The 18,395-nt window shown below is 41.4% G+C and overlaps 1 protein-coding gene across 1 annotated transcript in view; it reads right to left on the bottom strand.

Moving 5' to 3' along the window:
- Nucleotides 1-18,395, bottom strand: part of CACHD1 (cache domain containing 1) — a 212,037-nt gene that overhangs the window by 65,880 nt on the left and 127,762 nt on the right. The window contains exon 4 of the mRNA XM_007164743.2: nucleotides 12,358-12,464. Coding sequence (XP_007164805.2) covers nucleotides 12,358-12,464 — 107 coding nt within the window. The remainder of the gene's footprint in view (nucleotides 1-12,357; nucleotides 12,465-18,395) is intronic.

The raw sequence follows: 18,395 nt of genomic DNA, 5'->3' as shown, positions 1-18,395 counted from the left end.
ATCAATATAGAGCAATCATAATTCTAAATATGTTTAAAAATGATAAACACTCCCTTCTCCCAACACTACTGCCAATGCAACCAGTACAAAAATAGGTAAATGGAGAGAGAAAAAGCCTGTTTGTCGGATGATTTCACGGGACTATACATGTCAAAACATATCAACTGTATATGCTAAACATGTGAAGTTTATTAGCTGTCAATTATTCCTCAATAAAGTTGATTTGATAATAGTGCAAATTTATTGAGCAGCATACAAACTAGTTTTATACACAGTTTGATGTTTTATAAAGACTCTATGAGTTTGCTATTATACCCATTTTACAGATAAAGAACTAACTTGCTCAGAGTCATAAGGGCAGAGTCATGATTTGACCTAGGTGTCTGCCTCCAAAGTCCTGGCTCTTTCCAGAACACTATAGTGTTTCTACATGTCCATAGATACATGTTGAATGAATTAGCAATGAATAGATAAAAAACGCACTGAGTACTTCTTGAGAGGAAGAATAAATATATAAACAGGTTGATGGTTCTCAATCAGAATAATCAGCTGCATCGGTTTGTAAATATACAGTATAAATAAATACAATTAAGGAGACACTTGACTCCTTAAGGAACGATTTCAAAATTGAAATAAGACATAAGGCTAAAGTGAGCATTTAATCTTGTGAGAAAAAACAAACTGATGAACTGCTAAAACTGGCACACACCAGCTGGGAGTCCAATGTCATGGGCTTTACCATCGACCCCACAGGCTGGTCTATCTGGAAAATGGCAGAGACACAAGCTACAGCTTGGAAGGTAGAGTCGACGGTAATTACAGCACTCAGAACTGTGCGTGAGGTCAAACAATAGTGTATTTTAGATAATAAAGGGAGTTTTTATTTGAGAGAGAAACTATAGCGCTGACACCTCTTAATTATTTTGTAGGTGCTCAACTGGTTAGAGATGTGAGCCTGATGTGTCTTTTTCTTTCACTGTCAAATTGAGCAGGCATAAGAAAGCCATTTGGACACGGGCCCAGGGCTATTTTGCACTTTTTACTTAATTCAGGTTGGCTCTTAGGAACTAGAAGGGATACCCTGGTAAATCAGACGGGCTGGGGAATAAGCAGCCATGGGTTAAAGTGCCATCTCTGACTGGCAAGCTCTCTGACCTTCAGTTTAACTTTCTATCCAGTATCCAAAGGCATCTTTCTAAAATGGAAATCAAATCCCACCACTGATTTGCTTAAAACTGTTCAAAGGTTTCCCACATAATCACGCCTAGTATTAAATCCAACCCCATCAGGCCCTGTACCATCTGGTCCCTTCCTACTCCCCTGCCTCACCTTTCCCCTTTTCAACTCACTACATTGTACATCGAGAGCTATTTCTTTTTAGTTCTGTAAATATGCCAATCTTTTTGCAATGGAATAACTCCTCACCTTCTCAGAGAGACCTTCCCTGACCACTCTCCATTATTATCCTCCCTCAGAGCATCCAGTATGTTCCTTCATAGGAAATTTTTGCCATAGATGGCAAAAGTTGGTAAGTTCAGTGTATTTATTTCTGCCGCTATTTGTTTCGTGTCTCTCATGCAGAGGAGCTGTCAGTCCCAGGAGGGCAGGGGCCAAGTCAATTTTGTTCATCACATTCCCTGGCCCTGGCACAAGCCCAGTTTTTAGGAAGCACTCAGTCAGTATTTGCTGAGTGAATCAGTGAATGATGATGTTGGCTGAGGCATGTGATTTCACAATCTCCTCATCTGTAAAGTAACAGATTTGGACAATGTGTTTCCAAAGATCCTGTAGAAACCCAGAGAAAAGTGGTAAGAGGGCAAAGAATGAAGGTCAATAGGAAGGAAGTGCATGGACTTACAACTAGAGAGAAAGAGCTTTTATCAAGTTTATGAAAGAAAAAAGGAAGAGCATTCTCACTTCCTATTCGCTTAGAAGCTGTAGGTCAGTACTATGAGATTATTAATAGTGATTCAATACTTTGCAAAATGTCCAAACAGTACCAAGAAACATTTAAATGAGAATGATGGAGAAAACTTAATGTTGGCCTTTAAAGGATGTGGAGTTCCCTGTGATGGCTCCTGGTTCTTTAAAGGCAACCCTCTCCGTTCCCTTCAACAACCGACTATTTCTCACTTATACGTCCTATGCTAATTATAAGTGAAGACCAAGAATTTTGCCATACCCATTGGCTTATTTTTTCTTTGACAAACTGTCATCAGGTTAGCAGCTGAAAATCTGTGCCTTTCCTCTTTCTAGGCATTCCTGTCTATTGGGTCTCAAGATCCGCCTGCACACACTGTACTGAACTGTCTGTGGATAATTCTAACATATGGGTCCCAGATTCCACGGTCCCCAAATATTTTCCTTCCAATCTTATCATCTACATCTGACTAGTTCTTATGTCATTGGCCTCTCCAGTCAAAACAAAACCAACCACGTCCCCAAAGTCCTTGCCTGCCTTCTTTAATGCTTAACCCACCAGGCCAATGAGAAAGAGATGGATTATGAACTGCCTGTATTTGGGCTGTGACTTTCTCAATAGCATTATCCAGCGGAGGTAGGGACAAAGGGAAAATGTCCTGTAACAGAAAGCCTGTGCTCCCACTTTGAGGAACTCTGGGCTTCCCGATGCCCAGCCCAACACCGCTCAGCAAAGCACACAGAGCTATCTACTTCCCACAGCTTGTCAAATGTAAAATACAGGAGCTGTCCTAAGCACACAGAGGTGCAGACACACAAAAACACACATACTTTCCTAACAGACCAGAAATTACGTAGCACCTTTCAGTAATACTCTGTGCAACTGCAATCCTTTTGGAGGGAAGTAAAATAAATTAACATCCTGAGGACTCCAAACAAAATTTCTGGCGTTATACCCTATCACACCTTTCCAATTCCTACACCTTGCTCACATCCTGAGTATCGTTTTACCACGTATTCTGGAGGGGCCATATTTCATGGATACTGTGTATGTTGTTCCAGAAGGGGCAAGCATATTGAGTGTTTGATCACGTACCAGGCACTTTGCAAGGTCTTTTATTTATATTATCTCAGTTAATTCTTACAGCAACTCTATGAGGTGGGTTTTATTTATAATTCAGGAAACCAAGGTATATAGAGGTTAATTTTCCCCAAGTATTTAACAGCTAGCAAGAACCAGAATGTGGAGGTTTACCAAAGCGATACTGTTATTATCATTTTATAGCTAAGGATATTCTGGCTCAAAGGGAGGAGTTAACTTAAGCTTTGGGCCTGGAAGAGGATCCAGGCCACACAAGTCCTCTGATTCTTCCACTAAAGCCCATTGCCGAAGTGAGGTTAATGGCAGCTGAGCCAGCCATCTCATTGTATTTACTTTAGTCTAATACTAAGGAGAGGACATCCACAAATCTCTGATTCTGTTCCAAGCTCGCAGTTCATCATGTGCATTCTAAGCTAATTACATCATGTAAATCAACCAGTCCAGTTGATTCTGTTGAGGCAGCTTGCTCATGGGCTCAGACAACCCAGAACAAATTTCTGGGGCAATCCAAAATCAGCACAGGATCCACTGCTCTACCCTTTGGGTCCATTCCCAGAGGACCCAAAGGTCAAGGTAGTTTCCAAACACTCATGGAAAGAATAAGAGAAAATTAACAGAGGTGGAGTTCTCAAGCCTGGCTGATCATCGCCATCAGTTTTTGAAGCCTACAGATTCCCAAGCTTTACCAAGCCAACATTCTGATTCACTAGGTCTGGGTTGGGGGCCAAAGAATAGACATTTTTGACAAAGCACTTCAGGTGACCCTGATGATCAGACAGGTTTGGGACAACTCAACCAAGATGTTAAACTCCATTGTCCTGTCCGTTTCCTTAGCTTCACTTGCTTCTTAGACTTTCTCTCTCTCTGTCTTCAGCATATAAATATTTTCAAGTTGCTCTAACTTAAAAAACTATTATCTGCAGAACCCCCCCTAAATCCTACCCCTTCCTAAGTTATCAGTGACCTTTCACCTTTTCTCTGCCAATCAATCAGTGACCTTTCAACTTCCTCTGCCGTGGAGAGTGGTCTCCACGGATTCTCTGCTTCTTGCCATCCCATTAACCACTCATCTTGGATGAGGCCATGCTTGCTTAGGCCATGGCCCCTCTCCAAGACCCCTCCCACTTTTGGATGACCTATTCTACTTCCAGTTTTCTCTTTTCCCAGGCTAACTACTCTTCTATCCGTTCTTCACAAAGCTCTCTTGCCTGCCCTGCTTAAAGTCCGTCAGCTGCTTGACTTCAAGCTAAGAAACAAATCAAAACAAAAACCAAACCAAACCCAAAGCAAACTCCTCAGACTGATATACAAGGCCCATTAAAATCTGGCTTAGTGCTACCTTCATTTTCCGTTACTTATTCCCTCCTCCACAGTGGTCGGCATGTTTCACAGACTCTGAAATGGGAAATGTGTTTGCCACAAGCACAGTCACCTAATTCCTATTGTCTTTTAAGACTCAACCTCACAATGTGGGTCAAGTGCCCCAGGCTTACCTTTATCATGACAGCATTTAGCACTGCATCACGACCATATTTGTCTGTTGATTTTTCTCCTCATTCCTAGTGCCCTCAACACACATAGGACAAGGTTGTGAGCTCTCTGAGGGGAGAAATTCTGTCTTAATTACCCTGGTGTGTGCCACAGTAACTACAGTAAAGTTGTCACCTGAGAGAAGCTTGTTATGAGAGAGAGATAGAGTCAGGGTTGGTTCTGGTCTCAAGCTTTGGTGAGGAGCAAAATGAAGCTGCTGCTAACTAACATATGGAACACGGGCTGGGGAGGAGGTTTGGGTGGGAAGAGAGAAGATTATAGGTTTGGTCAAAAGAGTTTGAAGTGTTATTAGGCAGAATACAGTAATGGGGAGAAATCCCTTCATCTTAAGCAGTCTGTTGTAAGGAGCACATCGGACAAGGAGTCAGGACATGTATGTTTAGTCACATCAATACCAACAATTGGTTGTTTGACTTTAGGTAGGTCGGTTAATAGATCCTGTCTAGTTTAGGTAGCTAGGCTTGTTTCTCATCTATAATATTGAGTAAACATTTTTCCTTGGTATCCATGGTAAGACTAAGACAAAAGTATGTAGCGGTGTATGAGGTACCGAGGACAATAAATGGACTGATTTTCTTGTGTGCATTGCATGTTTGAAATCACCATAGTTAGTTTCATGTAAATAATACTATTCATCTGGATAGTCTGTCTCTATATAGTCTCCCTATACCTGAGACATTTATATGTGTTGTTTACCTGAGACATTTATATTTGCTGTTAAGCTAAGAAAGCCAGGGCTGACTTATAGCACATCACGACTACATTCTTCCCTTCACTAAGGTCCTTCCAAAAGTCTCGGTTATTCCATTACAAAGATGAGACAACAAAAGTACAAAGGAAATCCTAGTTCTATTCATTCATTTACTCATTCAATAAGCATTTACTGTGTACCTGCTATGGGTAAGGCACTGGATTGAGCACTTGGCATACAAAAAATAAATTAAAAGGAATAGAGCATCAAACAGATGTTCAATATAAAAAAAAATTAAAATTCTATAATAAGAACGTACCATAGAATAAAGTAATGAAGAGTTGTAGCTGGGCCAACACAACCCTGAAGGGTCACCCCAGCCTCTAAGCTCCCCTGGGGGTGGCTGAGGACTCCACTGAGGCTGTATCTCAGCCCATCTTCTCCCACTGCTCAATCCTGCTTCCTGCCCTTTCCCCACAGACTGCCAACCTCCATCTCAGAGTCTGCCTCCTGGTAAACCCAACCTGCTACAACAGACAAGGAATTCTTACTGAACAAGAGCAAAGTATGGAAGAGTAATAGAAACTGGAGATTTGAAGCAATGAAAGGGATTCCCTGAGGATACAGCTCAGAGGGCTTAAGGAAGAGGAAGAGGAGCGGGAGATGAATTTTAAAGGCTTCCACCTTTATCTTAGAGGTAAACTATCAGAGGTTTTTGACAAATGGAGTTATAGAGCAGATATTTTCAGAATACCTACAGTGTGTAGGATATATTGAAAATGAGAAAGAATAGGAGAAGGGAAAACTTTTGGGAGGCTTCTACATTAATTCATCTTCTAGAAAGGCAATGAAGATTTAAGTTTATGGTATTGGAGTGGAGAAAACAAAGGGGATTCAAGACACACCTTTGAACTATGGAATCTAAACCGAGTTTCCCTTCAATGAAAAGGATAACGAGGGACTTCCCTGGTGGCGCAGTGGTTAAGACTCTGCCCTCCCAATGCAGTGGGGCCGGGTTTGATACATGGTCAGGGAACTAGATCCCACATGCATGCTGCAACTAAGAGCTCGCATGCCACACTAAGGAGCCCTTGAGCCTCAACTAAGGAGCCCGCCTGCCACAATTAAGACCCGGCACAACCAAATAAATAAATAAATATCTTAAAAAAAGGATAACGAGACCTACATTACCACTGGATGTGATGAGAAGGAAGAGGGACACACAGGTAAATGCCTAGCCAGGTGTCTTGTACATAGTAAATACTTGGCAAATATTCATTCTCTCACACTCTCATTTAGTCAAAACTGTTAAATCCTGAAGTAACTGGGTAGAAAAAGGCAAGGAAGAATTCCCAGTGTAACCAGGAGAGGGGTACCCAGATTGGGGAGTAAGTTTAGAGGAAAGTGTTCTTGTTTGTTTGATTGTTTTAATGTTTGAGGTATCTACAGGATAATCATAGAGAGATGTGTCCCCTGAAGTTGGTTCCTCAATAAATAAACTCAGAAACAGGCCAGGGCTGGAGACAGAGATTTAGAATTGAGTAGCATGTGGTAGGAGTGGGAGTGCTGCATAAATCGAGAACATTCAGGGAGATGACACTCAGTGACTCAGTGAGCAGAGGGAGGTGGTGAAGAGAGGACATGGGGGGACATCCACTTTAGGGAAAAGGAGCTCAAGAGGAAGGATGAAAAGGACTGGGCAGAGAAGTCCGGGGATAAATGGCACAGGACAATTTTATAGGAACTAAGGATTACAGAGTTTCAGAAAAGAACCTTACATGCCAAATGTTACATAGCAGTCAAGTGAAACTGTGGAGGGGTCCCTTGAGATCCTCCAGGGAGCAATGATATAGTGAAAAACTGGGACAGTCTAAATGTTGAACTGGAATAGATTGGTTGATTCAACAATGTTACACAATTATACACTGGTACAATGATAGAGATGTATATTTATTTACATAGACACAGAAGAATGTCCAGAATACATTTGCTAAGTAAAAAACAAACAAACAACAAAAAACCAGGCTGTATCCATTATGATCATAGGTATTATGGAAAGAGTATATATATACTCTTTCCATAATGAATAGATATGGCTAATAAAATCTTCTGAAATCAGTGTAATAGGGTTGTTGTGAGAAACTATGAGACTTCAAAGTAGCTCGCAGTATAGGAATAGAACTTGAAGGGGAAGCAAGGTGAAGAAAAGGGCCCTCTGTTTGTGTACTTAATTTTGTGTATATACATATGTACACCCACATACATGAATGTAAACGGAACCATATAACCACAAGAATCTAGATTTCTCAGTGACTGAATAGTTTTTTAGATGTTATAAAAATAACTACCAATCTTTTATAATACTAATGCAATCATGAAGCTGGAGTAATTAGGCATTAAAAAAAAAACCCTAGAAATTCCTAGTTTTGTTGATTTTTATTCTTTTATTATAGGTAGAACACAGCTTTACACTGCATTGGTATTAGCATTTTGTTTTTAAATTTTATTTATTTATTTATTTAATTTTGGCTGTGTTGGGTCTTTGTTTCTGTGCGAGGGCGTTTCTCTAGTTGCGGCAAGTGGGGGCCACTCTTCATCGCGGTGCGCGGACCTCTCACTATTGCGGCCTCTCTTGTTGCGGAGCACAGGCTCCAGACGCGCAGGCTCAGTAACTGTGGCTCACGGGCCTAGTTGCTCCACGGCATGTGGGATCTTCCCAGACCAGGGCTCGAACCCGTGTCCCCTGCATTGGCAGGCAGATTCTCAACCACTGCGCCACCAGGGAAGCCCGGTATTAGCATTTTTAATAGATAATTTTCAAGCTATTTTGAAGAAAAGTGAAAAACCTATAGCACAGAGCCAATCTTTGTCGTTCACAGAAGGAAGCAATGAAGCCACTGAAATTAACAGCACAGTCCGTAGCCGCCAGTGCCCACCTGTACCTCCTGCAGCATTTCCTGCTGTAACGTGACTTATAAACGCCTCTTTCACCCCGTGAATCCTGTTTCTCAATGAAGACGGCAATGTGACCAAGATCGAAGTTTGCAACTTCAAATGCTCTTTAAATCAAATACAATAAAGAAAGTCCAGACACCTTTTCTTCTGGCGAGAAAGACTAACTCCCACTTCCACTCTCACCTCAACTGTGTAACTCAAGAGAGCAAGAGGCAACTTTCCTTGGACTCTTCAAATAAACTCTCTTTAGGGATCAGGCTACGCACAAGAAAATAGCTCAGCAGGAATTTTAAAAAAGAGAGAGAGAGAGAGAGAGAGAAAGTGAGAAACTAGAGATAAAAGCAGGAAAGACCCTGAGCAAAACATGACCAGCACCATCATGTAACACATGCACTGTCAAACGTTAGTTATTTGAATGGATTCAGGGGCAAGGAGTCAATTTGGAAAGTAGAGATCTGGCAGGGATGGTTTTAAGAAGAAGAATACACATGTGTGTTGGATGGATGGACACATGACCTAGTTTTGGATAATGAAGCTAAGAATGGTTTACAATTTGTGCGAGTCTGTTTCCAGCTAGTCTGAGAGGCAATCTGAAACTGTGTTATCAATTAGGGACCCATTGATGGATTATATACAGTCTAAGGCTGGACATCTTACAGATGTAAATATCAGACATGTGATAGCCTACGAAGCACATTAATTCTGCTCTGAAAAGGGGCATGAGCTGGAGAGGAGGGAAAGGGGGAGCTCTGAGGTCACCCTCCACCATCTTCCACTCCTCTCGTATTACAAATGACTGCTCAAGAATGTGGACTTTGGGATGCAGCCACTGCCTGGTAGAATGTCACAAAACTTCAAATACAAGCAAGTCAGTTCTCAGATACCTGATTATTGCCAAAAATGTCTTGTAAATCTAGCTACGTCAACTGTGCCGAGAACAACTCTTATCAGGTAGGACGTTAGACTTGAGACGTGCTCTTGGAAACAGCAAAACTCAAGATCTGAGCTTTAACTACATACCTCTGCCCTCACCATCCTCTTCCTCCCCACCTCTCCCTTGACAAATAAAGACTGTAATAAAATAGCATATTGTCAGGATTCCCAATTATTTGCGCAGCTGAGTTCTACCCTAAACCTCTGTCACAAAAGAGAACTCTTAGTATAACTACCAGGTCTTCAGTGCTTCCCCGTCCCCGTCCCACCCCCACCACTGGCCTCACTCTCAGCTGATGGTTTTGCTTCCTACTTCTCTGAGAGAACGCAGTCACTACGAAGGGCATGTCCCCAAGTTCCTGACATCACGTCGGTCATTACGGGCATCTCCACATGCCCTCTCTTTCTTCCCTCCTCTCATTAAGAATGAATGCCCTGTGCTTCTACATCCTCTACTTGGAATCCCACCATCTCTTGCCTAATCAAGGAAAAGACTCCAGCAATTGTCTCTTTTCACTGCTCACTTTTCTCTACTGGATCCTTCCCTTTGGCACATGACCTTGCCATAATTTCTCTCAATTTAAAAATATTCTCTTGGGGCTTCCCTGGTGGTGCAGTGGTTAAGAATCCACCTGCCAATGCAGGGGACACACATTCGAGCCCTGGTCTGGGAAGATCCCACGTGCTGCAGAGCAACTAAGTGCGTGCACCACAACTACTGAGCCTGTGCTCTAGAGCCCGCAAGCCACGACTACTGAGCCTGCGTGCCACAACTACTGAAGCCCGCGCGCCTAGAGCCCATATTCCTCACCAAGAGAAGCCACCGCAGTGAGAAGCCCACGCACCGCAACGAAGAGTAGCCCTCACTCGCCACAACTAGAGAAAGCCTGTGCACAGCAACGAAGACCCAATGCAGCCAAAAATAAATAAACAAACAAATAAATAAATTTGTTTATTTATTTTTAAAAAAATAAAAATATTCTCTTGACTCCATGTGGCCCTCCAGCTTCCCTTTCAGTAGACCTTTGGAGTTCATGTACTTACTGTCTCCATCTCCTTTCCTGCATTCTTAAGAGCTTGAACCAATAAGTATTAGCCTTTCATTCTATTCTACTGTCCCACCAAACAATCCTCGTCAAGTTCACCAATAACCTCTATATTGCTAAATTCAATGGTCAGTTTTCTTAGCCCTCGTCTTAGTGGGCCAACTTAGCACAGCTGATCTCTCCCTCCTTCTTGAAACACTTCCGTCATTTGGCCTCAGGGAGATGGCTCTCCTGTTTCTCCCACCAGACTGACTGCCATCTCAGATTTTGTGACTGCTTCCTTCTCGTGTCAGTGACCTCTAAGTGGTCAAGTGTCCCAAGACTCAGTCCCTGGACTTCTTCTTTTTTTTATTCATAGCCACTTGCTATATGATCTTATTGAGTCTCATGATTTAAGTACTACCTATACACGATGAATCTCATTTATAAATCTCCAGTCTGGTCCATTCTCTGGACTCTAGACTTGTATATCCCACTGTCTATGAGACATTTTCGCTTAGATAACTAACTTAACTTTTCTAAAACTGAAAAGTTGATTCCATGCGTCCCACACAAACCTGCTCTTCCTCCACTTCCCCATCACAATCAATGGCAACTCTGTCCTTCTCGTTGATAAGGTCGGATATCTTGGAAGTCCTTCCCGACTCTTCTCTTATTCTCACACACCCTATGCTGGGCACAGCTGAGGGAAAGGGGGCAAGTACTGAATCTGACAGTCAAAAGACTCAAGTTCCAGCTCTGTGCCCTGTTCCAGCTTTGGAATCTCCCATAATTCATTTTCTCCACCCATTCCAGGTCCTTCTCTACTCTCTTCAGTTATTTTTTATGAAAAATATTTTCACTGAGCTTCCTTTCTAATAGTAAATAACCCCCACCTGCTCCATAAGGCCTCAAGATTCTCTGACCAATTTTTTAAAAAATGACTGAATTCATTATATATTGGTCTAGGCGATAAGTGCCTGGCAGATTTAGGTCAGGTCATTTAGATAGCAGCTATAGTTTTATTATCCTTAAGCAATATAAAGCTTACAGTTCTTTCTTTCCAGACCTAATAGATTACCTGGTTTGTGTATACAATGCCCAAAGGCTACAATTCTTCCCCTGAACCAATACTGGTTGGGCCTCTCAAAGTAAATATTCTGGCCCTCTGGCTTTTCTCTTGGCTTTTACATGTCTCCAGGAGGCCTGGAATCTGGGAAATACAGTTCTTCATGTTTAAGGGTTAAATCCTTTATCTCTCTAGTAATGAGGGAAGTCTTAGGACCCTCCTGAGCCTCAGATTATTCCTTGGTAAAATTCTAGGATTGAGGCTGGTGATTTCTAAAGGCACTTCAGCTTTTAAAAGGTGAAGCCTTTAGGTTCTGAGGCCCATCACTCAACAAGTGTACATAACAAGACAAACAGAGTGAGAAATGTAGACTGGAACTCCAGGGCAAGAAAGCAGAGACATGGTGTCACTTTGAAGCTATACATAACCATGTGTACAGGTGCCTTAGTAGTTATTACTACAGCATACGACTGGGTTCTAACAAGACCAGGAAGAAAGTTCAACCTCAACATACAGTCAGTTGTCCATATCCACAGATGCGAAACTCGCAGATACTAAGCGCCAACTGTTATCATTATAGCTCACCATTCTATATAAGGGACTTGAGCATCTGTAGATTTTGGTATCCTTGGGGGCTCCTTGGAACCAAGTGCCTGCAGATACTGAGGGACGACTGTATAGCATCATGGCACTGTTCAGTAGCAGAAAAGCTCCTTCATCATTCTTCAATCCCACCTCCCAAATTAAATATTATAGATAGGGAATACAAATGAATTCAACACTTCCTAAGTGCAGAGACAAATGGGTCTCTAAAGTAACCTTTAAAATAACAAATGCAAAACTGCTAATAAATTAGATAATGGATTAAAGAATCTAGCAAATCACATGGCATACTCCACATACATAGATGTGTAGTAAATGCTCAATACACGTCCACTCGATTTTCTTCTTCCTTTCCTTCTTTTGAGTGTCAACTTGCTAGAAAGAAATACCTAATTTTAAGTACATATTTTTCCTTCAAAACTTAAAGAAAGTCGCTAAAGCAATAAGTTTATTCAACTTGAATGTGGTAGAATATAGCTCACCTTTACAAAACCAAGAGATTACTGACCTGAATTTAAGTCTCGTCCTGGATTGAAGGCACGGCTATTAACAGTAGTAGACAGTCGATCACAACTAATTGTTCTAGATACATTGGTATTAAAGTTCCCATCAAATCTGAAACAATAGAAGAGAATTAGCAGTATTTATTTGGTGGTTATTCAATCCAGAAAACTAACCAACAAAAGTAATACTTCATACTGTGTACAAAATAGGTCAGCTCATAAACAGTAAAACTGCAATTTAAGTATTTTTTTAAAAATCACTTCAGAGCAGTGTGGGTGAAACCAACATCTGCATCTAGAAGGTTTTAGAAATCAAGATCAATTCTAAGGAGATTAAAAAAAAAATCCTTCAAGCCAACTTTTCCCCCAATGAACTTGATTCAGGTACTATTGATAAAATCATACAGAAAATAGATTTGACAAAATTCAGACTAGAATGACAAAAATTCAGACTTGAGCTCTGATGTGATATGTGAAACAATTCTTTAAATTATCCTGTCTGAAAACCAATGACCAAGAACAAAAATAGACAGTAGTGAAGGAGAAAGAATGGCTGTGGAGTAGGAAAGATCTAGATTTGAATCCTTGCTCTGTCACTATTAAATGTGTGAACTTGCACAAATTGTGCAATTTGTCTGAGCCCCAGGTTTCCTATCTGAAGAAAAAAAAAAAGAAATAATAAAACATTTTCCAAAGCTGTCAAAAAGATTGTAAATAATGTACCACAGTTCCTCTCATGATAAATGACACAGAGCTTGCACCTTCCAGGTTGTAATATAGATGAGGCCAAGGTCTTTCTTGATTTCCAGTGGGAGTGCAATGCTGGTACTAGAGCTAGAACAATGCTAGTACTCTGGCTAGTAGCTGATCAATAAACACTAGTGTAATCAGTGACTCATTTGCCAGGGCAAATAACAATCTACAAGAAAATAATAGGAAAATGTACCGACTCATTTATATATAGTCACTAAGACTATTTTTTTAAATTTATTTATTTTTGTCTGTGTTGGGTCTTCGTTTCTGTGCAAGGGCTTTCTCCAGTTGCGGCGAGCGGGGGCCACTTTCTCATCGCGGTGCGTGGGCCTCTCACTGTTGCGGCCCCTCCCGTTGCGGAGCACAGACTCCAGATGCGCAAGCTCAGTAGTTGTGGCTCACGGGCCTAGTCGCTCCGTGGCATGTGAGATCTTCCCGGACGGGGGCACGAACCTGTGTCCCCTGCATTGGCAGGCGGATTCCCAACCACTGCGCCACCAGGGAAGCCCACTAAGGCTATTTTTAAGTGAATTTAATCCAGAAGTAACGAAAAAGAAAAATCTTGAACCTCTAAATAAGCTATTTGGGATTTCAGATACTGAGAAGATTCATTAAGTTTCTAAGAGTTACCTGCAAATAAACGCAATCTGAAGTTAGATTTTTAAAAACTTGTGTTAAAATGTGTATCTTGGATGATAAATGTCATTAATGAAATTCCATTAACGCAGGTAGAGAAGCTCTATAACCCTGGAGAAACACTCCTAAAAATCAAGGTCCACGTGATTATTCACATGAATATTGATTTTCTGGATCTTATATAAGAACTACTAAAATGAACCTAGCAAAGGGGCTAGGTATTCAAAGGGTGTGCTGGGTTCCAAAGCAAAAGTTCAACAGTTTTGTTTTGATACGTATCATCTCAAAGGAGGTGGCGTTTTAAGAGATTTGAAGAGACTCTTTAGTCCAGCCTCTCACCCAGTACACAATTATATCAACATTGTCAACTGTGCTTCCAAGGACACAGTTGCTTCACCAGCGGGGTCACTCTTCCTTGGACCTGGTCCAGTTTGTCTAGACGAGAAGACCGCTGCCTCAAAAGCCACAGATGGAGAGAAAAGAGGAGATTAATACATCAGCAGCTGCCGGTGTGCATAAGCAACATAATCTCACTGTCCCTCTCTTGTTTTAGCATTTAACATCTGTGAAGCAAGAGTAGCATTAGACAAGGAACTCACTTGCCCTCCATGTGCTAGACAGCCACATTAAACCTATTCCATCACATACGTTTTAATAAAAGACAGATAATATTTAGGCTTTGTGGGCTACAAGGTCTCCGTCACAGCTACTCAACTCTGCCATTGTGGTGTGAAAGCAACCAAAGAGAATTCACAGAAGAATAAGTGTGGCTGTGTTCCAGTAAAACTCAATTTTCAAAAATAGGTGGTGTGCCAGACTGGTTTCACCACCCCTGATCGAGACCAGGGCAGTCCTAGAGAATTCTCTGAGATGATGAAAAGGTGTTATTTTTGCACTGTCCAATATGGCAGCCACATGTGGCTACCGAGCATTTGAAATGTGCTAATAATGTAACAGAGATTAAATTTTCAATTTTGTTCAATCTTAATTTAAATGTAAACAGTCACCGAATAGTGGCCACCATATTGGACAATGCAAGTCTAGAAAGTCCTCCTGATTATCTGCCTAATTATCCTTCAAGTCTTTGTTCACTTATCACTTCTCCAGAAAGGTCTATTCTGATTGTGGGTGACTTCCTAGTCTATGTCAAGTGTCTCCATCTTCTCTCAAAGCAAGTGTCATAATTTTCAATTTATGGCTCCATTTGCATATGTTTTTTAAAATAAATTTATTTATTTATTTGTTTATTTATTTTTGGCTGCATTGGGTCTTCGTTGTTGCACGCGGGCTTTCTCTAGTTGCAGTGAGCAGGGGCCGCTCTTCTTTGCGGTGCGCGGGCTTCTCATTGCGGTGGCTTCTCTTGTTGCAGAGCACGGGCTCTAGGCATGTGGGCTTCAGTAGTTGCGGCTCGCAGGCCCAGTAGTTGTGGCTCACGGGCTCTAGAGAGCAGGCTCAATAGTTGTGGCGCATGGGCTTAATTGCTCTGCGGCATGTGAGATCTTCCTGGACCAGGGCTTGAACCCATGTCCCCTGCACTAGCAGGCAGATTCTTAACCACTGCGCCACCAGGGAAGTCCCTGTGTATGTTTTTAATGGGTGGATTTTTATAGATCAGGCTATATGAACAGACAAGAGCCCCTTGAGAGCAGACCCCACGTCTTGTTGGTTTTATTCACCGCTGTGCATACATAACACTTAGCACTGTTCTTGTCAAAAGCAGGCACTCATATTAACTGATCTTCTACGAACATCCATCGTGCCAGTGCTTAGCCCTATTCTGGGCTTCCTCAGAAGCCTCCAGAGGTCCAACAAGTGAGGATCATGACTCAGATAAATGGTTCGTAATTACTGAAATTCTAGCCATATCAGAATCACCTGGAAGCATGTTGGAATGCAGATTCCTGGGATCTACCCTAGAAGAGTTTGATTTAGTGAGTCTGGGGTGGGGCCCTGGAATCTGACTTTGACAGTCTCTCCAGGGATGAGAAGCCCTCCAATCCTGTCATGCAGATTCCTTTAGAAATAAGGCAGTAGAATGGCTTTCCACGTGAGCACAGGTACTTCTCTGTATGCCTCAAAGAGACCAAGGACAGAGGATCTTTCAATTTGAATCAAGAGAGCAGAGTAATTCTTAGGTATGCCTGAAACTCACATCTGGACTTGGCAGTACAAATTACAAACTTTTTTTAGACCTACCTATCTCACAGTTGAGGAAAGTGACACCAAGGAACACATAGCAAATCAGGGACCCAAGAGAGACTTGACCTTATCACCCAGCTCTCTGTCCAAGGATGAGCCACACACCACACTGCTTCATTTAAGTGACAAATAAGGAAGAACTTGTTAAAGGGGACAGGCAACTCAAGAGGGTTACTGACAACTTGTCCCAGAAGAAGTGTAAGCTCGAAGACAGCCCCGCTCTCCCTGGGTGGAGGCTCCACGGCCAGGACCTGGGCCATCAGCCCTTCCCCTGGAGAAGGCTGACGTCCAGCACCGAGCACATAGAGACTCCCCAGGCTGTTGTGAAATGAGAGTTCGCTCCTGGGACCAGAGAGACCAGGGAACTATTTTATAGGTTGTTTTTCTTTTTGTACTGCATTGTTATAAAGACATTTTTATAACAATAAAACTCAAAGTAACCCATTAACAAGAGTAGGTGCTCAGTAAGCATTTGTCAGTCATAAAAAGGTTTCACAATATAGTGCTGGTCATCAATAATCTGCCCAACCTTCTCTTCCCACTGTCTCCCAACCTATAGCTCTAACCAGACCAGTCCCTCCATACATGTTTTTTCTGTTGGGTCCGAACTGTGATGCTGTCTCGTGTTCACTGCGCCCATTCGACAAAGCCCCCAGCTCTTCTCATCTTCCTTCCAGGAAGTCCTCTTGTCAGCCCCAGCCTGTGAGGAGCCCTCTCTCCTCTAAACTGACTAGTGCCACTCTGCATCTTAATTCATGCTTGTGTGTCTTTTCCCTAATTTTTTAATATTGTTTTGTAATCAGGCTTAGCATAATGTCAATGCAGTTGATGTATGACAGATACAGACTGGTTGGTTTTAGATTCTGCTTATACCAGCAAAATACTAATCAATAAAAATTCTAACATAAGATTTATTACAAATAATGAGAAAATTATCTTACTTATTTTGCCTTCCCCATATACTAAATAAAGGTGAAGTGAGGGGAGATGCCAAGATATTTTGTTATGGAAGCCTTATTGTCTAAACCCTACCAGGTAGCACTTGAACTCCCAATTCTCTCTAAAACCTTGAGAAGTCTTAGTTCTGCCAATGGATTGTAAGTTCCTTGAGGAGTTATATTTCTCTCTCAGGTTTAGTGCATTCCTGGGAATGTATAGTTCTTCATAAGTTTTCTTATTGGCGGCTGACTAACGTGGAAGGGCAGAGAGCTAAGTCACTGGAAAGCTCTGTATATTTTATTAAATCATATTCATTGAACATCTATGATGAACAAGGAACTGCCACCCTGGCAGAGCATGGCCAGGAGCATGGCCTCAGAGGTACACAGACCTGGATTGGAGTTTGGGTTTAAATTGCTTATTGCTGTCTAACTCTTGCATAGAACTTACATTTTTTCTAAGCCTCCATTTTTCTCATCTACAATATGGTGATAAAAATAGTACCTATTTCATAATCAGAAAACGGCTTGTAAGAGCCTAGTACATAGTAAACATTTAAGAAATAATAATAACTAGTGATGGATGTATTAGTAATGATAACAGTTAACAGCTACTGTGTTGTATACATATATATATTATATCAAGAATATTCCAAGTGTTTTACATGGATCAACTCGTCTAATCTTCACAAGCCCAAGGGAAATATTATTATTATCTCCATTTGAAGACCAAGAAACTGAGGCACAGAACTATTAAATTAAGAAGCTCAAGATTCATAGCTGGGAAGTAACAGAATCTAGATTTGAACATATATTCAAGCTCTCATTCATAATGAATACATTATACTGTATCTCAATCAATCAATCAATAAATCATCATTAACATTATCTAACAGCTGAAGTAGAATTCAATTCTCTCAAAGGAAAGGATTAATCTGAAAGCTTGTGGGGCTTAGGGGAAATCTTTTCTTTTTACTTAATAGGAAATGACAGTAGCTAAGCATAAGGCCTCACAATGGATAGCTACAGAGAAAGAACTCTAGGGACAAAGATGAGGATGCAAAGGAAGACGAATTAGGTATTAAAGGCAGGTGTTCTCTATTAACTGTAGATAACTTAAATTTTTAAAATGTTTACCACTGGCATAGCTTTAGAATTGGCCATTTTGGGGTTACTTTTTATTATTTCACTCCAGAAAAGCCTCAAGCTCCCTTCCCATTCGCCACTAAAATCTGAGAGGTTTCAGGGCAGCAGTGGTAGCTAGAAGTTCCACGTGAACAGAAGAGCGAGCATGTCCATTCGCTGCATGGAGAAGAGATGCAGCAGACCTGGGGCCAGCTCATAGCAATTTTCTCCTTTTCCTGGTACCAACTTTCTCCTCTGAGAGAAAGACCCTGGCATTCTGGTAATCTGACAACCTTAAACAAATGGCTTATGTACAAGAAAGATAAGATAGAACTAAGACCAAGAAAGAGGAAATTTCACCAAATTCTGAGAAATTCTCACGTGGGACAACG

The sequence above is a fragment of the Balaenoptera acutorostrata genome, chromosome 1, assembly GCF_949987535.1.
Source record: "Balaenoptera acutorostrata chromosome 1, mBalAcu1.1, whole genome shotgun sequence".
In the NCBI taxonomy this organism is placed as follows: Eukaryota; Metazoa; Chordata; class Mammalia; order Artiodactyla; family Balaenopteridae; genus Balaenoptera; species Balaenoptera acutorostrata.
The sequence above is the reverse complement of the archived record's forward strand: the minus strand, read 5'-3'. Positions and strand labels throughout refer to the sequence as shown.